Source organism: Palaemon carinicauda, chromosome 44 (genome assembly GCF_036898095.1).
Source record: "Palaemon carinicauda isolate YSFRI2023 chromosome 44, ASM3689809v2, whole genome shotgun sequence".
NCBI classification, from domain to species: Eukaryota; Metazoa; Arthropoda; class Malacostraca; order Decapoda; family Palaemonidae; genus Palaemon; species Palaemon carinicauda.
This window is the reverse complement of record NC_090768.1, coordinates 50,883,122-50,904,728: the sequence shown is the minus strand read 5'-3', so window position 1 is coordinate 50,904,728 and position 21,607 is coordinate 50,883,122. Positions and strand designations below refer to the sequence as shown.

At 39.1% G+C, this 21,607-nt stretch overlaps 1 protein-coding gene across 1 annotated transcript; it reads left to right on the top strand.

The window, feature by feature from the left end:
- Window positions 1–4,510: 4,510 nt before the first annotated feature.
- On the top strand, window positions 4,511–17,360 carry PIG-V (phosphatidylinositol glycan anchor biosynthesis class V). Its single transcript, XM_068366963.1, has 7 exons — window positions 4,511–4,683; window positions 8,089–8,699; window positions 11,834–11,978; window positions 12,850–13,008; window positions 13,185–13,298; window positions 13,545–13,709; window positions 16,228–17,360. Exons 1-7 carry the CDS (start codon window positions 4,609–4,611, stop codon window positions 16,498–16,500), a joined length of 1,542 nt encoding a protein of 513 aa, XP_068223064.1. The 5' UTR covers window positions 4,511–4,608; the 3' UTR covers window positions 16,501–17,360.
- The last annotated feature ends 4,247 nt before the right edge of the window (window positions 17,361–21,607 follow it).

Here is a 21,607-nt window from a genome sequence, read left to right as displayed (position 1 = left end):
AGAATTGAGAATCTGTTGTAGATGGTAAAGTTTAAGAAAATATTTACCTGAAAAAGGATGCTGTACATGTACAAAAATGGAATAAAGGTAGGTTGGGCAGTAATGTGAATGCTCAACATAATCCAGTACTATGATACTAAGCAAGACTTAAATTCTTTAGTATTAAAATGAAGGATGTTCAATTTGGATTTTGTTTAGCAGACTAATTTGTCAAGGAGTCGCCCTGCCAGGCAATGCCTAGATAATTTCCCACCATAAGGGAACTTTTTATTAAGGTTTGCACTTGGTTTCTCAATTTCTGACATCACACCAAGCAAAGTTTACAAAGCTAGCCTAAAGCTCCGTCCACAAGACGAACTTTGCTTAAGGTGACGTCCAAATCTTAGAAGCAGTAAACAAAGTTCAATATAGATGTTTTGTATGATTACCGAAGTAGCGAGAACTGTGCTCGTTGTTGGGTAAGACTGGGGAGATGGCATTGCCTGGCATATAAAGTATATTTTTCACCAATGCCAGCGATATACTTTGTATCCTCCACTTTAAAATTTAAAAATTTCTAAATGTTATTGATCCCGTATGGCTACTTTAAACTTGGTAGTTGTTCGAACAACATCCTTTTAGCATTTGGGAAGCAAGGGCTAATGTTTATAGAGATCATAATGCACAAGTTGCAGCAATTTCGAAAATAACTTTATCCCAATATCAATAGCTATTGAAGAAGAGGCGAAGCAAAACCTAGCACTTCTCTGCATTAACATAGATAAGAATTCAGCAGATTAACAAGTCGAAGAAATCTCTTTCCTCAGGACATCATAGATCTCTTAGGTTTCTGGTATAATTTTACACAAACCCTGCTTTGAAATCCTCGCTGTATTGAAGTTTTGTAAAGTTACAAACTATTGACAGATGAAGTAATGTTGCCTGTAATAGGGTTTCAGCACAAAAATATTTCTCATATTAGTTTCCTGTTTGGTGATTGTAGGTTCCAGTTTCACGATAAGATTGTCAAATGTATTTGGATCCATTTTCGTGCAATTTATGAAATCTAGCTCTTAACTTTGCAACTCCCGTCGTAATGTAAAATTACTTCCTAAATTTTGTGTCCTTTGCTAACACTTTGCACCAGATTTTCTTCATTTGGGTTGCAGGTATCTTTGGTTATCTTAGGATTCGTCCCTGATTATACACGATATCTTCAAATAGTCATTTTCGGGGGTTGGAACCCTGTGATACCTGATAGTAATTCTCTTGTAATATCAATCGCAGAAATATTATACTGTAGAAGTTGCTCGAGCCCAAAAATATTTTTCCTACGTCAAAATCCCTTTTATAATGGACTGGCTCTAGTGCTTGGAAATTGAGGAGAAAATTATTGGAAAAATCTTGACATTAAGATAAGATTTGGTGGAATTGCATATGTTGGTCATTTCTGTGAATAATTTATATGTTAAAGGTGACAACCTATACATTCAGATACTTTACTGTTTGGTTGATGGGTACGAGACTGGGAAGTAGGACATAACAATTTGATGTGTAAATATGGTGTATGTAGCTCTTTCCAATGAAAAAAATGTAATGTAAATTATTTATTTGATACTTTTTTTTTTTTTTTCTTTTTCAATTCCGAGTGTTTACAACACATGTGGTGAGTATGGGCCAAAACAGTGTTTGACCTTTCCTGCCCTTTCATTTTTATCCTGGCAGTTAATGTTGAAGCTGATGGATAGTCTTTGATTTGCTCTCTGCCGCTGATCTGAGGGGCTGGATTACTTGAGAGCTGGGTTTGGTGCTTGGTATTCCCCCTTTAACATTGGTGCCATTGCACATGTACTTCTTAATCTTTTATTTGTCCTGTTTATCTCTCCTGTTATTTTACATTTGCCAAATATTTTAGTCTCAGGGTGGGAAAAGTACAGTATACAGTACCTTGTCACTGCCTTTGAGAGAGATTAATCTGTTGTCTACAATTTAATGTTATGGATATCGGAACAGGTAAAGTTTTTTGTTCCTAAATAAGCAGAGGATCCTATTGATCATCTAAAGGTATGGTAAGAGTAATGACAATGAAGTCCCTTTTGACTTGTTAGTTTGTTTGAAATTTAAGAGATTGTGACCATATCACCTTTTGTTGGTGAACGAATTTTCTTGAATGTATGTTCAAGAGGATTTTAACTGATTTCACCATGTAACTGCAAGAATGGTTTGCTGTAACTACCGCCTCTATAAATTACTGGTTAGTATGAATATTTTGTTCTTTGGTGTGATTAAAGTTAAATCAAACTAAAAAGGACACAGATCTAGAGTGGATCTCGATAACGTCTAACGTTGCACAGCCCATGACAAATTCTTTCCAACGAAAAACTATATTAAATCATCAAACCCAACAATAACTTCAAGGTTCATATGTTGGTATTTTCTCAGAAAATAGGTGCTGTATGGTCTTGGACATTATTGCTCAAATTGGTAAAGAAGGTCCATAAACCAATGATATTGGAAGGTTTGGATCTCGTAATATCACTGGATTTATATGCTTTTCTTTGTGAGAGAAATCACTCGTTTGATCTCAATTCAATATGTGCACTTAAGCTTTAAGTTAGCCATTGAGAGATACACTTGAAAATTATTGTATTAAGTTTAATTCATCAATCAAATTGACCATTTTAACAATAGTACTAAAAATTACTGATTGATTTGACAAGTTCTCATGATTGGAAGCAGTTATATTATCATTATTATTATTACCTACTAAGCTACAACCCTATTTGGAAAAGTAGGATACTATAAGCCCAAGGGCTTAATTTATGCTAATTCATGAATACCATATAAATCATGATACTGTATTTCTATTTTACCTAAGATGAATTTTCGTAGAGGCTAGTCATGTAACCAGGAGATAAAGTTTCAAGAAGTATTACTGAGCAGTTGGGATGCTAGAGGGTTTAGAACATTAGAGGGTAATTAATGACACGTACATTGCCAAAACCGATCAATGAGTTTAACAACTTGGTATAAATAATAACAAGAGAAAGGAGGTACTGAGAAAGCAGTTAAAAAGAAAGTAAAAGAATTATGGCAAATGTGAAGAGAAGTGTTTGGAGTATTATTTTTACTAAGCTACAACCCTAGTTGGAAAAGCATGATGCTATAAGCCCAGAGGCCCCAACAGGGAAAATAGCCCAGTAAGGAAAGGAAAGTAGAATAATCTAAGAAAAGTAACATTAAAATAAATATCTCCTATATAAACTATAAAAACTTTAACAAAAGAGGAAGAGAAATAAGATAGAATAGTGTGCTCGAGTGTACCCTCAAGCAAGAGAACTCTAACCCAAGACAGTGGAAGACCATGGTACAGAGGCTATGGCACTACCCAAGTCTAGAGAACAATGATTTAATTTTGGAGTGTCCTCCTAGAAGAGCTGCATACCATAGCTAAAGAGTCTTCTACCCTTACCTAGAGGAAAGTGGCCACTGAACAATTAGTGCAGTAACCCCTTTTAGTGAAGAAGAATTGTTTGGTATTCTGTGTTGTCAGGTGTATGAGGACAGAGAATATGTAAAGAATAGGCCAGACTATTCAGTGTGAATGTGTAGGCAAAAGGAAAATGAACCGTAACCAGAGAGAAGGATCCAATGTAGTATCATCTGGCCAGTCAAAAGACCCCATAACTCTCACAGTAGTATCTCAACAGGTGGCTGGTGCCCTGGCCAACCTACTACCTGCTGTGTTTAAACAAGAAAATGCCATTAAGGCATTTACAAGCACATGGGCTATTATTATATGGGGCAGAAACTTGGGAACTTAAAAGCAGAGAAGTGGTTTGGAAAGTACTAAGATGATGTTGGTGAGATGGATTGCTGGAATATCGCGAGAATCGCGACTCGAAAATATGCATGGTGAGTTAATATATGAGAAGAAACTGTGGTATATGTAAAAACAAATAACCAAGGAAGCTCATCTGTGATACTATGGCCATGTAATAAAGTCGTAGGTGGAGCCAATCTAGAGAGCTAACAGCAAACCAAGTAATGGGGAATTACAGTGAGGGATGTCAGGAGATCTGATAGAAGGATGTGGTGAAGAGGGATATGGGTTGCATTGGACTGGGGAAAATGAAAAGAATAGATATAGATGGGGAAAGTTTACTAGAGTGGCCAACCCTGGTATACATTGGGATTTGGGACTAAAAGGTCGAAAGAAGAATGACAAGTGTTCCAAGCTTCCAGAACAGCGAACGTCTATTGACAAACCTTGAGTAATGATCTTCGGTAATACATTCATGAGAAGATTTTATTTTTCCGTCTATGCTTATTGCAACCAAGTTTTTAGTATGAAGAAGTAATTTATATATTTAACTTAGTATTTTTATTGGAAATTATATCTATATTAATATTTTAGTATCGAATGTATTAGGAAATTGCAAGAAACCCTACAATCCAAAACGAACGTCCGAAATTAAAGATGATTGTTTACATTGACATTTCCTTGACAACTAAATCTTCGAAGTTCGAACACGCTTAGTCGTTTACTAGGTGCCCCTCCTACCGGTGTCATTGAACTGTTAAATATTGGTATTTTACTAGTTAAGGGGTCTAAATCTGTTATGAGAGATGGCAACGTACACGCTAAAGCAAAAAGTGAAAAACTTTGCAATCTTTACAAGAATGAGTGTCATAGCGCTTCAGGTAAGGCATAAACATTAGCTAATGTAGTCTTGAGCTAGCCGATTGTCATGCCCTAGGCTAGGCAAAAATAAGTGTTAGCACATTGTTGCTTATTTTTACGAGAAACCTAATTTACATATATTACGTTGGAACTTTTATAGTTAAGTGTGACAGATAGGGTGTAAATATTGGGGTGTTATGTATGATAAATTTGGGAAAACACCGGATCAAAAATTCAATTATAAAGCTCAGATAAACACACGTGCTACCGCCACTCACATAGTGTCCTGGCTACCATACTGGAGCCACAGGCCCCAGAGGGCCTCTTCCAGGAAAACGTCTGTAAGAATCTGTAAGATTACGGCTAACTTAGTATACAGCAGTGAAATGGGGTCGCGGTGGCCTGTTTACCCCCCCCCCCCCCCCCCCCCCCCCCGTTAGGTAAGGACATGGCTTGTAGGTTAGGTTAGGTAAGGGGGGAAAAGTTGAGCTTAGTTGAGGTCCAGGAGCCTTTGTAGGGTGACGGCCAGATCCGTTTTCATTCATAGAAAATGGAATATTATAAAGTGGGGTGGACTGTGGCCGTCATTCTAAAATCAAGTTCGTAGAAAACTGGAATGTTCTGAACTGTGGCCGTCGTTCTAAAAACTATTTTGGCAGGAGAAGCTAACTTAAAAAACCCACCTAACCTATGCTAAAGGCCGTATCCTTACCCAAGGGGGCTTTGCCCCCCCCCCCCGGACCCCCCCCTTCGTGGCCGGAGTAAGAACTCGAGCCACATAAATTTTCAGGTAATTTAGGGTTTTCGGCAAAAAACATAAAAGTGTGCGTTTAAGCACATATTTAAGATCCGTAGACCATTTCCAAACGTTTTTATTCTATACAAGATAACAGTCGGAACGATAATAAGCAAATTAAGACGCTTGGCCGTAGCGCTACAAACTACCCGAAGTCCATTTTTAATCCACAAGTGAGGAACTGGCCGATGATATACAAAGGCTCCAACTGAGAAACCACTTTTAGAACAAACAAGAATTCCACCTAACCTGAGCTGCTGTGAAAGTAGTTAGCTGGGACTGGCGTAAACTTTCGGAGCCTTTGTATATCAGCGGCTAGTTCCTCCCATGTGGATTAAAATTGAACATCAACTATCTTAAACTTCCCCCTTAACCTAACCAACAAGCCGCGTCCATACTTAGTTAAAGGGGGTGGTGCGACCCCCCTTATACTGCAGTATTCTAAGTTAGCCTTAATAAAACATACAGGTGGCAGCTATCATATATACAACTCAACATTTATATTAATTGTCAAATCTATTCCTTGATGAGGGAAATTTTATCTTGTGCTGAAATACGATATGAAGATAGTCTTACGATTTCCGAAATATGATTACATTACTTTGCTAGTAGTGGAGCCGGTTTGAAAGCAAATATTGGGATGAGATTTAGTGGTAGGGTAAGCTAAGGATATAGCTGTCCAAGGGGGTTACGGGAGGATATAGGCCCCTCCTCCCGTATACAAGTAGGTAAGGATACGACTCTTATGTTAGGTTAAGTGGGGAATCCTAGTTAGATGGTGTTTCTGTATTTATTTTCTTTTTAAAATATTTTAAAGTCGTAGTTTTTTAAATGTATTTCTTAAATCTAAACACTAGCTTCATAATATAGTATTTCAGACAAGGATAACATTTTCCCCCAGGAAGAAAATTGATCTGACATAAAGTAAGAAAGTTTACACCTGTCCCAGCTAACTACATACACCCCTTTTATCCTGTTGCCTGTCAAATATCTGACTACACAGAGAATGAGGTGACAGCGTATTATCAGTTTAGCAGAAATGAGGTCTGCTTATGTATATTTTACTAAACCAAAGAAATATACCCTAACCCGAAATACCCACGTCTAACTTGACCCATGTCGATGTTATCTTATATCTACCCTGTAGGAGTACTGGTTATAAAGCTCCCTTCCCTATTTTAGAGTTAGAATAGGGCATCCTAGGTTAGGTTAAGGAATATAAGTTTCTAATGTTTACTATTTTCTGTGACAAGGTAATTATTTACCACATTGTGGAATTAATAACATGTAGTAGTAATGTAAAACTATTTTTTTTAATTTATTTTAACATAAGTGTTATTTTTAACATATTTTTTATGAGAATGCATGGTTGATGAATGCGTGGTCTCTCTCTTTTAAATTCAAATCTTATTAACATAGTTTCATTGTTATGATTTTCTTTTGATTTAAAGTAGCCACTGTACTCAATTACAGGTAGTAGTAAATTCCTTGGAGTTGTTAGGGCTTTACCAATTGTTTAATAATTTCTTCTGGCTTTTTTTTTTTCCATGTTTTGCTCCTTTCATTTTTTGTTTGAATATTCATCCATATTTCTTTTTTATGGTTTTATGGTTTAAAATGTAAATTATTTTCATATAATATTCGTAATATCTGTTGCCCAGTAAAGCTTTTCACGATTATTACCTCCGCCAACAAAATTGAATTGAGGTTATTTTACCTCCCGTTTGTTTGTAAACAGCTTCCTGGGGACAATTTTAATCATAGAGTAATGAAACTTGCAGGGATTAACTGTTATGTAAAAAGCTGGAAATTATTAAATTTTGCGAGGTCACGGTCAAGCAAAATGTCCAATTCACGTAATTAGCCATAAGTTTGGACATCGTTGTCACAGAGACTTCAAACATAAATCATATTTGAGTATATGATAATTCATGCCAATTAATACACGTTAAGGTCAAAGATCAAGGTTGAGAAATAAGTTTGCGGCGGAGGTCTGCGCTCTGCTGAGTGCCCCTCTAGTTTTTATGGCACTGAAGCCTGAAGCAAAAGGATTCCTCTCCTTATCCAACCCAGAGAGTCAACTTTTGTATTTGTTCAAAGATGAGGTAAACTAGAAAGGAATCTTAAGAGTCAAATACTGTACTTAAATTAGGGGGTTAGAATTAGGCATATTTGATGATACCAAAAAAGGAAAAGCTGATGTAAAATCATTAACTAATGTAGTAATTAGAAAGTTGAAACAGATATGAATAATGACATTCAGACATGTCTAATAACAGAAGACCATGAACTCCATAGTGTAGTCTTATTTGCAGTGTATTTATAATGAATTTCATTTTATAAGAAACATTTTACAGTACTTCTTTCATTTTATTACATCACTACTTATAAACCTCTGAAAAGTTGTAATTTTATTAATGTTATTGTAGTGCAATTATGTAATTAGTATTTACTGGTACATTATGTACTACTGTAATGTCATATTCTTTAGGACTATTCACATACACTATAGGAAAGTTGTTGTCAACCTGTTAGCATATTTTATAATGGTAAAACTTCATTGGGTTAACAAAATATGTTATTTTTTAGTTAATTCTGAGAACTCAAACCCACTTTTTTTTTTTTGCAGGCATTGTCAAACCTTTTGATCCCTGACCACCATGCTGATGCTTTTATATCTCCAGAAAATCCAGAACTGCCAATTCTCTGGGGAGACAAAGTGATCGAGTTCCTTTTAGGAGGACTTGTACGATGGGATGCGCAATACTTCCTTCATATTTCCGAATATGGATATACTCACGAGAACACGCTCGCGTTCTTCCCGCTGTTCCCTATGCTTGTGAGATTGATAGGAAATATACTATATTTTCCTTTACAATATGTGATGAACTATCATAGTGTCCTCATTCTGTCATCAGTGATATTGAACTTCTACCTGTTTGTCAAAACAGCTGGTATTTTGCACAGACTTAGTGAAGATGTGTTGCGAAGTGAAGTTTTAGCCTACAAAGCAGCAATATTGTTCTGTATCAATCCAGCAACTGTGTTCTTCACTGCCCCATATAGTGAAGGCCTGTTTGCTTTCTGTACCTTCTCCGCATTGCTTGTGAATCAGTCGCAAAGTACGACGCGGTCTGCCGTCCCGTTTGCATTTGCCTCTTCGGTGCGATCCAATGGGCTGGTCAACATAGGCTTCATACTGTATCGTAAATTATTGGACTGCAATGATTATTATCACAAGTAAGTGCTCTTTGTGTTTTTAATTCTTAGATAATATTTAATTCAATCATTAAGTTTGAGATACTTTGCTTGAAACTTGTTTTTTATTTTCTTTTTAGTGTATGTCTTTGTTTTGAATGGTAGATCACACAGGAAATACGGCAGGTCCTCAGCTTACAAACATTCAGATAAACAAACAAATCCAACTGAAAATAACCAAGATAAGATAAAGAAATACTGTAAACAATATTGTATCATTTAATACAGAAAGCAAAGTGACATTTGTAACAACCCGATATCTATTTATCACGAAACCTGACTATTTGTTGACTTTTGCAGCTGGAAATCATTATTATTATTATTATTATTATTACTATCCAAGCTACAACCCTAGTTGGAAAAGCAAGATGCTATAAGCCCAGGGGCTCCAACAGGGAAAAATAGCCCAGTGAGGAAAGGAAATAAGGAAATAAATAAATGAAGAGAACAAATTAACAATAAATCATTCTAAAAAAAGTAAACGTCAAAACAGATATGTCATATATAAACTATTAACAACATCAAAAACAAATATGTCATAAATAAACTATAAAAAGACTCATGTCCGCCTGGCAGGGGATTCAGGTTTGGCATATTCTAGGCCAAAATTTAAACAAAATCGACTTACAAAACAGCTTCTGTAGGTCATTTTTATTAGAGGGTGAAGGAACATTAACTGCTACAGGATATCAAATACATTGGTAGCTTTGATGTATCTTCTCCAGCTATTTCCATCGAAAGCTTATTCCTCCTCCAAACCATTCATTTCCAAATTCATCTTCTGCATATAACAGTCTGATCCTTTTCCTTCACTCACTCATCTTTACCATTGGCCTATACCTTCTCGTTCTTGACTTTTATCCTATCGGTACAGTACAGTAATCTGTATAATCTTGGTGCTCCTCCTAACTTATTCGTTTGCCAGTTTCTCATGCAGTGAGGTCCCCAAAATCCACCTCAACATCTCATTTCTCTGTTTATTCCAACTTCTGTTCCTCCTTTCACTTGTTCTTACATGTGATAAATTTTATTTTTTCAAACAATATAACCCGAGTTCTTTACATGTGGATAGAATGTCAGGAAAGCCATCACTTTGATTGCAACAAGGACTTTCTAGGGGCTTGGTGATGGCGGAAAATTATGAGTATAGAACTCGGGTTTGTATCATCATTATCATCAGCCGTTACTAGTCCACTGCAGAACAGAGGCCTCAGACATGTCCTTCCACTTGCATCTGTTTATAGTCTTTCTATGCCAGCCCACATCCCCAAACTTTCTTAGTTCATCAATCCATTGTCTTCTCTTCCTTCCCCTGCTTCTTATGCAATCTTTAGGAACCCATTCTGTTATTCTTAATTTCCATCTATTATGTTATTCTCATTATAGCCTTGCCCCTGTTCATTTCTTTTTCTTACATGTTAGAATATCCTCTACTTTAGTTTGCCCTTGTATCCATGTTGCTCTTTTTCTTTCTCTTATCCCGGACTACCCAATCTTAAACCCTTGTAAATAGTGCAGAATTAAGGCTCTTTACACCTCGGGCACCGGTGGTTTGGCAATACCATCAAGTCCAAAGCCCGTGTAATATGTCGTAACAATGAAGTCATATATGTCAATTGGTCTGCCTTGGTACAACACATCTCCATGTAGCAACACTGAGGCATAGCCTACTGTATATATTTGTTTCGATACAAATACAAACTTTTGTCATTTACACAGGAAAGATAACTGCAAAGCTGGAATGCATGGCAATTAGAATTATATAACGAGGTATAAACAGGTGATCAGTAGTTAACTTTACCAATGTTCCAGCCAATTGGAACGTCTTTTCGCATTGATGGCTGCTGTCAAAGTGGCTACTCAGTGGCTTCTCAGCTCCCAGTCGGTAACTACCGACCAACTATTTACACTCGTTAAGAATTTTAACTGCCGTGTATTCCAGCATCACTGTATTCTCTCTTTTGAAAAAGAACTCACGTTTGTATAGTTAGAAAAAATACATACCAGTATTATCTCCAAATTTGTCATATAACACTAAAAATATTTAACTGCCATGGAAATTAATTGAAAAAGTTACAACATGGTTGCACTCCTTCATGGTCTCATGCCAAATCGTGAAGAGTATCCACATCATTCCTCATGCTCGCATTATGTACCACATACGTGCTGTTGTCACTGTGGTGATGGATGGCTGGATTGAGGCCACCCTGTTCTTGGAGCTTCACAGTTTGACTTGCTGGGAAGAGAGAATAGCGTCATGGAACAACCACTGCAAATACAACAATCCCCTTTGCCTGTGCACCTATCTGAGGGCTTCCTTTGTATTTTTTTTTTAAGCTGGTTTTGCGAGCTGTCATGATAACCTAAATGTATAGGCACATCTTTTTCTGAAGCTCAGGTCATAATTACCCCAACACTAACTTTTCACTATCATTTTCCTTCTTTAAAAGCTTTAGACCATTTGTCCTTCTACAAAATGCCTAATGGCTTTCGTCTGTCCCCTTCTATTGTATGTAAGAAAATTATATGTATATTTTTTTTTTAGATAAACGGCGAGTTTAAAAATGATCACACACACAAGTTGATACTGCATACAGTAATACTATATTGATAGAGACATATCTCAACTCATCGAATATTTAAAGTATATTAATTTGAGACTTGTAGATAGTATTTCATTTCCCTAGAAAAATTCTGAATATATTGGAATGATTTCATTCGTACAGTACTTATCCATGCAAACAGAGGGAAATTTTTGCTCCTGTACTGATATAATACTTATAAAATGATTTCAGTTTTTATGCTTATCATATTCAGTCACTTTTAAACTATGATACTGTTGTGGTTCTAGGCTTAGTAGGACAATCTGTCTATGCCCATTAATGTATTTCAGTTTCCAATAAAGTGAAAGTACTGTAGTAACAATTTTGTCTTCAGAGCTTTGTGCTGTAGGTTAGCATACTGTATTAAATTATTATATAAAACTGCACTTTGAAATATGAAGAATTTTTCCACTACTGGACAGTTGCTAGTGTTTAATTATTCAAAATATCATCTGTACTTGGAAAATAAGTGCCACTGTACCATTGATATTATGAATTCCTTTTCTTTTTCAGAATTCGTAATGCAACAACAGAGTCGGGCCAGCTGTCTCTACTCCTTGTAGTTGTTTTGACGTTCAACTACACTCTCATTCCACTATTTGTTGGATGTTTTCTAGTTATGCTGCCTTTTGCTGTTTTCCAGATGTATTGCTATTTGGTAAGAATGTTTTTAAAGTGTGTTTATCTGTAATTTAATGTACAAATATGTTTTGCCTTTAAGGGTTCTACAAACTTCAGTGATAGTGAGAATAAGGAATTGTGTTTATATGAATAATTAAAATATAAGATAATCAGAATCATTATAAAAGGAGGCGGGGTAAGGAATTACAGAAGAAAGTCATTAAAATAAATGTAAAAATGAGGAAACTTGTACTTTACAGTACTGTACAAAGCATTCAGACTTTAAGTCAAGCTTTATGTAGAATGGCTTCCAAGTATTTTTTCATTAACCCTCTGTTGATTCTGGTAAAAAAATCAGTCAGGCTCATTACTTGCTAACTTTTTGTTACGATGAGCAAAGACGTTATGTGTCAACCTACTTTTATGTTGATGTTTCGTAGTGTAAATGAAGATAGAGAGTACAGTAACTGAAAATTATATCAGAAAGCCGACTCGATTTTCTATATAACTAAATGGTTGAATGAATCACAAGTGGGTTATTGGATCATCAGATGGTTAAAGCATTGTTCTGTTTTCATTCTTGTATAATTCTGAATGCTGTTGCGTATTTGCTGTTACAGTACTGTATATGCAGTAACTGTGAATTTGCAAATGGGTGAAATGATTAATAAAATTTGCGAATATCGATGGACTAGATATGTAATTCAAAACTTATTCTTTTTTCAATTTAGAATAAAAAAATACTGTAACTTTGCTGATAATGCTTGCAGATTTATTGAATTTGAAACTGCCTATGCTTAACATCACAAAAGCAAGTTTGAATTTATTAAAACTTGTGCACAGTACAGAACTTAATTTTTTGTGTTGCTTTTTATAATTTGTTAATAACCAAAATCATTTTACGACAGACTTACTGTGGCGAAGAGGGGACCAGCCCTTCCTTGGCTCCCCACTTGGAGATGTTTGTGCGCTCAAACTTCTTGCACTCTCCAGACCTTGGAGAAGCTGAGTGGTGCTATAACTACCCTCCACTTGCTTATTCTCATGTGCAAGACAAGTATTGGGAGGTAAAGGAACCAGAATATTATGTAACAGATCTGAATAGTTAATTAAAAATAAGTCCTTTTACTTATAAATCATTGTTTCTTCTATTGAGAGTTATAAAGAATAAGTTCAGTTGTGTATAAAACTAGAAAAAATTGATTGAACCAGTATAGGTTCTATTTTTTTTTCCCTGTTACAGGTTGGGTTGTTACGTTATTATGAGGTTCGGCAGGTACCTAACTTCATGTTAGCCTTACCAGTTGTTATGATTGTTATTTGTCATGCTGCACTGTATATGGTAGATAACCCTCAGGTAAGTGTAGGTTCGTCAAGCCACGTTCCTGAACTTTAATCGTACAATTTTATTTGAACACTCATGTATGTTCCGTGAGAAAACATTTTGAATAATTGCTTTGACTACTCTTGAGTGTATTAGCATATTCTTTTCTACTTGAAGTACTGTACAATGTTTAATAATTACAGCCCACAGTACCTGTAAAGACTTGGAAGGTAGAGATCTTTACAGTACAGGTACTTGTATAATTTGTTTTTCTTATAGATTTGTTGGAGCTTTGGCATTCCTCAACCCTCAGTGGACAGTAAAGGAAACAAGAAAAAGACCCATTCCTGGCCAGACAAGGGTATAAACTCCTGGAGAGTGTTTGTGTACACAACTCATTCTCTTGGTTTGTGTGCATTTTGTGTACTATGTATACATGTTCAGGTAAGCATGACAGAAAACTATTTTGAAAGGTCATTTTATTTTTGAGATTAAATAACCTTAAATTTAAGATATGTATACTCTATATAGTAGATTTTCACTCTTGGTACAAACATCACATTTATTTGCTGCCTCTTGGATTGTGGTCTTTGAATATACCATTCATTTTTGTTATAAAAATTCCCAACTTGTTGGCTTTAAAACTCAAATAAATTAATGACCTATCAATAGAGTGGATTGAATTGTATTTATGAATTATTAGTTCTTCAAAAGAAATTACCCTATTTTCATACTTGGCAACGTTTAAGTAGGCAGGGAAAGCTAAGAATCCCCATGTAACATTTAAATAAAGCAAATTCCATAAGAATAATATTAGTTATCGTTGTAATAATGGTTGGTAACAGTTCAGAAATGATTATACTAGTTAGTTGGGTACTGGAACTACAGCATAAAGAAGTGCCAATAAAACTGATCAGTAATAATACAGAACAGAGAAATAATGGATTTATTCCTACACTAATATAAACCATCATCTTTGATAGGAGTATGCTGTCAGTGAAGCTGGATATGGCTGGTAAAATTAACAAGATGGTGGTAGTTACCTGGAGGGGAGTATCCACCTGATATGCCACTGGACTCCTGCTATTGTGCAGGCTTACTTCCGCCACCCTCAACTGGCTATTTTAATTTTTGCGTTTTAATATACATAAATTTGTTTTAATATCATTGTGTGCAAGAAATATAAAGGAAGGAAGGAAGGATTTGCTTTCCTATTTGCCATTTATTTCTTCCCTTATCAGGCAATCCTTAGATAAAGATGTGCTCACTCAGAAGAAAAAGGTTTAGTTGTTACCAATGGTGAAGATGAAGGGTGCCATCCTTCTTGCTTTCAGTGGCTTCCCACTCCCAGAAAGACACTAGGGATGAATAACCTTGTTGTGCTGTCTCTTCATAGAATTCCTATGGTCTCCCATATGAAAGTGTTGTTATCGTCCTTCACAACCCAATAGAAGGTAAACTTCAAGTTTTTCCTTCTCCTCTGCCTCAGCTTTGTAACTATCTTCACTGGTTCTTCTAGATGAGGACAAGTAATAGAAGTCATCGAAGATGTCCAGGAAGATCGACAGATAGGGTTTACATACGTGTGATTTTTACATTTTTGTTCAGAGGGTGGCAGGGGTACGGTACCATGAATCTCCCTTCTCGAGTAAGTGCCGAAAGTTGTCCCAAAGCGGGAAGGAATGTCTGTGCACTCAACTCTGGATAGGTGTCTGATTTCTCTGCACGCCTTTGCCTGCGCTTGGTCCCATACTGTGAGAGGTAAGTTCCGAGAGTTTTCCCATAGCGGGAAATAACATCGGTATGTGCAACTCTTGTAAGGAGCTGAAAACACACACTACCGATCTGGATGAAGGGCACCACCCTTTTTTCACTGTCTTGAAATGGCAGAAAACCTTTACAGCCCACTATCTGTGGGAATATTCCAACAAATCTGACTCATTTTCACGGACCTGTGGTAGCTGCTCAGCAAGTTGTTTAACGTACCTAACTCCTTACGAGAAAATAAACATCTCGTATAAGATAACGCTCACAGCGTAAAACCAGGATAAGAGGTGGTATGTGCGGCCCTTTTTTCTTCAACTCTTGTGGTGCAGCGGTCATCCCATTATTTGCTGGATCAGACGTTTTGATACAAGTAAGCTTCCACGTAGCACTTTTCTATATACAGTATATAATGATGTAGAAGTATCTCCCCTCATGTATATGAACACATTATTTTACATTTGCCCTACATTGAAAGTATATCCGTATAAGGATATAAGTTCCCTCATGACCATTTGTTCATAGACAATAGCTTAGCAGCCTAGCCTAACCTTTGAGAATCTATTTCTCAAAGTCAGAAGGTGATAGGAGTCAACACCTCACACCTGTTAAGGTTCAAGACATCCCTAGATTTTAAACAAGGCAGTATGGTTATAGGGCTTCCTCCTATCTAAGGATGAGTCGTCCCTAAACAGTAACTTAACTATTGAGAATCAATATATGAAAGTTAGAAGGTGGTAGGAGTGACACCCCGCAACTCTTAAGGTCTGAGTGACTTGACATCTCAGGATTTTAAACCAGTCTGTATGGTTTAAGGGTCTTCCTCTCACCCAAGGATAAGTCTCCTATTAAAGGGATGAGGGATTGTATTCGTGTAGGAACCAATCCCAAATCTTAAAAGTAATATGTATTTTTCTTACCAAGACAATCCTGGGTCCTCTTAAGTTTTACATCATTCCTCAACTACCCAGTATGCCTTAGGTGAAGGTCGAAGGGGTGTCTTAGTGAGCTGGTGGTGGCCGGGGCTTCCCTGCTACTTGCTATTAACTACCACAGCCGAGTTCCAGCTAAGTTGAAATCAAACTCCTATTAAAGTACTGTACTCAGGTTTTCATAGTTAGGAAAAATACAAATTACATTTTAAATTTTTAATATTTCCCCATTATAGTACTTATTCATATCACCTGTTCTTTGGCAGGTTACAACAAGGTTGTTATGCTCAAGTTGCCCAGTTATTTATTGGTTTGCTGCCCACTTACTTACTGACCAGACTAGAAAAGGAGAGGGAAAGGACGATAAGCAATGCGTTGAAGTTCGTGCGGAAGCATCAGAAAACATGAACAGTTTTTACAAAGTTGCACTTTTGTCGGAGTTCCCCAGGTCATTTTGGGGTCAGGTAATTTTATCATACTTTCTCTTGTATTGTTTTGTTGGAGTCATTTTGTATTCTAACTTTTTGCCGTGGACCTAAGACTAAGTTTTAGGTTTACAATATTATTGTACAGTACTTTTCTTGTTTGTTTTTTATACATTTTTTAAAGGTAAAACGGTGTGCCAGGTTCGTTGTAAATTTTAGCACTAATCTTCTCAATGGAGATTAGGATTGCAAAACAAATTGCATTTTAAATATTTTGTAAAGAAGAATTCTTGGTTACTTCACAGGAAATACATAATTACTTGTAAAGGAGGATAATGATAAAAGGATAGTTGTAATAGCACTGTGAGATTCCTTCATACAGTCCAAGAAATTGTCTGTCCACGTTACAATACTTATCCCTTTGTATTTAGTCATAGTTAATAAGTTATCCAGGTGGCTGAAGGCTTATTCTAGTATTTGAATTTCTAATATCTAAGCTTGATAGAAAAATGGTGTCATTTCCTCTTTTGGTACAAGAATTAAGCTAGTCCTCACTAAATAAAGATCAGTTTCAAACTTAGTTCAGGGTTAGTCTGTTGAACCATATGCAGCTAAGTTGATGAAATACTAGCTTAGGTAATGTATTAAACTAAACTGCTACTGTAGTTTTGAAATTTCCAGCATTCAAATATCTGTAGAAGTTTCCATGTGGATAATAGTAGGCTTGGTTAAAATAAATTTTTCTCTGTACTAGATGAGAAATTCAGTCATAATAGAAAACTTGTTACCTGGAATTTTTTATGATAAAAAATGGTTAAGATACATTATTCACATACCTGAAAGATTCATATAAAAATTATCTTGAGGAGATAATCGTCCGTGATCTATGACTGAAATCAGGAACATAATGATATTTATTAGGTAATTCTGTTTTATTAAAAGATCTTGAGAATCATCAGTTGTAAGCTAGAAATTTATATTTTTCAATATTAAACTTACCCGATAATCATGTAGCTGTCAACTCCGTTGCCCGACAGAAATCTAAGGAGGGATACGCCAGCTATCACAATACTAGAAGGGGGTGTACTAACCAGCGCCACCTGTGGCCAGGTACTCAAGTACTTCTTGTTGACACCTCCTCAATTATTCCTCTGTCGTGCCTCCGGCTAGACGTTCTGGGATACGCTTATGGTCTTCGAGTTTATTCTCGCTTATTTGGTGATGTATTCTCTTTGATTTACGGCTGTCGCATTACTAGAAACCTTCTGATATTAGCTAGATAGCTTTTATTTAATTCAGTTTAACGGTTAACGAATTTTTGCTTGTTTTTTGGATCTCCCTTTGACTTCTCTTGAAAACAAAATGTCTGACATTTCGCAAGCCCCCTCCCATAGACGTTGTAGGTCTTGCAATAGACGTATTCCGAAGGCCTCGGTAGATCCTCACACCGCTTGTTCTGACTGTAGGGACAGACCCTGTCAGTTAGAAAATCGATGTGAGGAATGCGCCGGACTTTCGGAATTGGATTTTGTCCGACTTTTAAAGTATTCTTCTAAGTTAGAGAGAATTAGAGCTAGGAGGAGTTCTTCTCACTCTTCTTTATTTTCCTCATCTCATGATCCCCTTCCTGATCCTACCCCTGTAGTGGCTACCCCCGATCCTACTGTGTGCCCTCCGCCTGATATGTCAGTGGTTTTACGCGCTATTCAGGCTTTAGGCGATAAGGTAGAGTCAGTGGTAAGTGACCATAAGTCTCTGATGGCCGAAGTGAAAGAGTTGAAGGCCAAGAGTGCAGTGGGTGAAGTTAGTGCCAGTGCTGTGACGAGTGCTAGTGTCGGTGCAGTGCCTTGTACTAGTGTTAGTGCCAGTGTGGTGCGTGGGGATTTTTCTGTGCGAGCCAGTCGTTCTCCCAGTCCGGGACCTCTTGCAAGCTCCCAAGCCCAGGGGAGAAGCAATGTCGAAGGGCATAAGGGTTCGGCAGGCCTTGTTAGGCGCACAGAATTATCCTCAGTGGTTGCGGGCGTGTCTTCCACAGACCGTCACTCCCACTTGCAGACGATTGAGCCCGTCTTCCGCTCGTCCGCTGATCTTCTCTCGGGGAAGAAACGTTGGTCTCAGGTCTCTAGACCGCTTAAACGCAGAGTCCAGCCCTCGAGTGCTCAGCCAGGTTGCAGTCGTTGGCTCAGCTCTGACTCGCCTCAGTCATCTAGCGACTGTACTCCGCCCAAGAGGAGTAAGGTACAACAGAGCTGCACCGGTGGTGCAACCACTGTTATGGCTTTACCTCAGTCTGCTACTGTCTCTGCTGATCCCAAGTGGTCTATGCTTCAGTCCATGCAAGCTCAGCTTTCGGACCTGATGCGTGAGTGTCGTGCTGAGAGTGTTGCACCTCCTGCACCTGTGGTGCACCAACCTCCTGCACCCGTTCAGCCTGTGCTGCACCCGCCTGCACCGGTGGTGCACCAACCTCCTGCACCCGTTCAGCCTGTGCTGCACCCGCCTGCACCGGTGGTGCACCAACCTCCTGCACCCGTTCAGCCTATGCTGCACCCGCCTGCACCGGTGGTGCACCAACCTCCTGCACCCGTTCAGCCTGTGCTGCACCCGCCTGCACTCGCTGCACCCAGTCGCAGCTCCATCTGCCAGGCGTACGATGTTGAACCACTTTCTGTGTTCACTGTTCCCAGTGTTGTTCAGCATCAGCCTTCTTTAAGGCAACCTTCGGTTTGGGATCAGGAGGATTACTCCACTCTTCCTCCTCCTCCCCTGGCTGCTCCACCGGCGGTGCAACTCTCGGTGGAGGTACAACAACCTCTTCCACCTGTGAGTCAGTCTCCTCAGCTGCTGCACCGAGCTCTACCCGTGCACCCTGATCCTGCTCCTCAGACATCTCTGCTTGCGGGAACTTTACCTTGTTCTGCACAGCCTCGGTCTCTTCACGCTCCACTCATACCACAGGAACAGGAACAGGAACTTGCTGCACCTCCTCCTTCCACCTCTGTTGTTGTTCCTGCTCGTTCTGACTCTGCGGTTCAGCATTCGTATCCGATCCCGTCGCCTCATTCTGGGGTTGAGGTTTCGGATGATGAGGAGGCACACCTTGATCCCTCTTCGGACGTGGACGAATCCAAGCTCTCTCCACAGTCTCTTGATTTTCGCAAGGTCTTGGCTCTTCTCAGGGAGGTTTATCCAGACCATTTTGTCTCAGCTATTCCCCGCTCTCCACCATCTGAGTTTTCGCTGGGAGTGCAACAAGCTCAGTCTTCCTATACCAAGCTTGTCCTAGCTAGATCCTCCAAGAGGGCTTTTAGGATCTTAGGGGAGTGGCTGCAGTCTAAGCAACTTCTTGGCAAGACTTCCTTCATGTTCCCTCCAACGAAGCTCACTTCGAAAGCGAGCGTTTGGTATGCCACAGGGGAAGCACCAGGCTTGGGAGTACCTGCCTCTGCCCAGGCTGACTTCTCAAGTCTGGTAGACTCGCCTCGAAGATCTGCTATGAGACGCTCAAAAGTGTGTTGGACCTTCTCAGACCTGGATCACTTGCTTAAAGGGGTGTTTAGAGCTTTTGAAATGTTTAATTTTCTCGACTGGTGCCTGGGGGCCCTCAGCAAGAAAACCTCTCATACGGACAAAGATTCTGCCATGCTGTTAATGTCCTGTATGGATAAGGCCATCAGAGATGGATCGGGCGAGCTAGCGTCCTTGTTTGTATCAGGGGTGTTGAAGAAAAGAGAACAGCTGTGTTCTTTCCTTTCCGCCAGCATTACCCCTTGCCAACGGTCACAACTTCTGTTTGCTCCTCTTTCGAAGTTTATTTTTCCCGAAGAGCTCATTAAAGATTTGTCTGCTGCCTTGATACAGAAGGACACGCACGATCTTGTAGCTTCTTCGGCTCGTAAGTCTAAGGCTTCCACCTCAGTCCCTAAGACTTACCGCTCCCCAGTGGCTGATACCCCTGCGACTAGATTCATACCGCCCTTTCGTGGTAGAGCCCCCAGCCGAGGAAGCTCCCGTCCAGACTCTTACAGAGGCAAGTCCAGGAAAGGATCCAAGCCATCCAAAGGAAAACACTGACTCTCCGCTTCTCCAGACGACAGTAGGAGCCAGACTCAAGACCTTCTGGCGAGCTTGGGAGATGAGAGGTGCAGACGCACAGTCTGTCAGTTGGCTGAGGTTCGGTTACAGGATTCCATTCTACCTTCAACCACCTCTGACCACTTCGCCCATCAACCTCTCTCCCAACTACAAAGAGGAGGACAAGAGACTAGCTTTGCACCAGGAGGTGTCGCTTCTTGTGCAGAAGAAGGCTGTGGTTATAGTCCGGGACCATCAATCCCCGGGCTTCTACAACCGTCTCTTTCTTGTGGCCAAGAAGACAGGAGGTTGGAGACCTGTGCTGGACGTCAGCGCTCTCAACGAGTATGTCACCAAGCTGACGTTCACGATGGAGACGACCAAGTCGGTCTTAGCAGCGGTCAGACAGGAGGACTGGATGGTCTCATTGGACTTGAAAGATGCTTATTTTCACGTTCCGATTCATCCAGACTCCCAACCTTTCCTAAGATTCGTTTTCGGAAAGGTCGTCTACCAATTCCAAGCCCTGTGTTTTGGCCTAAGCACAGCTCCTATGGTCTTTACCCTTCTGATGAGGAATGTAGCCAAATTCCTTCACTTGTCAAACATCAGAGCCTCCCTCTACCTAGACGACTGGCTGTTGAGAGCCTCCTCGAGTCGTCGTTGTCTGGAGAATCTTCATTGGACTTTAGACCTTATCAGAGACCTGGGTCTATTAGTCAATTTGGAAAAATCTCAACTCATTCCCTCACAATCCATCATGTATCTGGGAATGGAGATTCAGAGTCAGAGTTTTCGGGCTTTTCCATCGGCCCCCAGGATAAGCCAAGCCCTAGAGTGCATCATGAGCATGCTGAAGAGGAGCAGTTGCTCAGTGAGACAGTGGATGAGTCTCACAGGGACTCTCTCGTCCCTAGCCCTGTTTGTCGAGCTGGGCAGACTCCACCTCCGCCCTCTTCAATTCCACCTAGCAGCTCATTGGGACAAGAGTTCGACTCTAGAAGCAATCTCTATCCCTATCAACCAAGAGATGAAGACCACTCTCCTGTGGTGGAAGCACAACCTCCTTCTCAGAGAGGGTCTATCCTTGGCCATTCAGACCCCCAATCTTCATCTCTTCTCAGATGCATCGGACTCGGGCTGGGGT

Bases quoted from the DNA above. Each gene is read 5' to 3' on its own strand.
- PIG-V (XM_068366963.1), top strand. From the start codon at position 4,609: ATGGCAACGTACACGCTAAAGCAAAAAGTGAAAAACTTTGCAATCTTT. The intron at 11,979-12,849 runs GTAAGAATGTTT...ATTTTACGACAG, and splicing joins TCCAGATGTATTGCTATTTG to ACTTACTGTGGCGAAGAGGG. The intron at 13,299-13,544 runs GTAAGTGTAGGT...TTTTTCTTATAG, and splicing joins ATATGGTAGATAACCCTCAG to ATTTGTTGGAGCTTTGGCAT.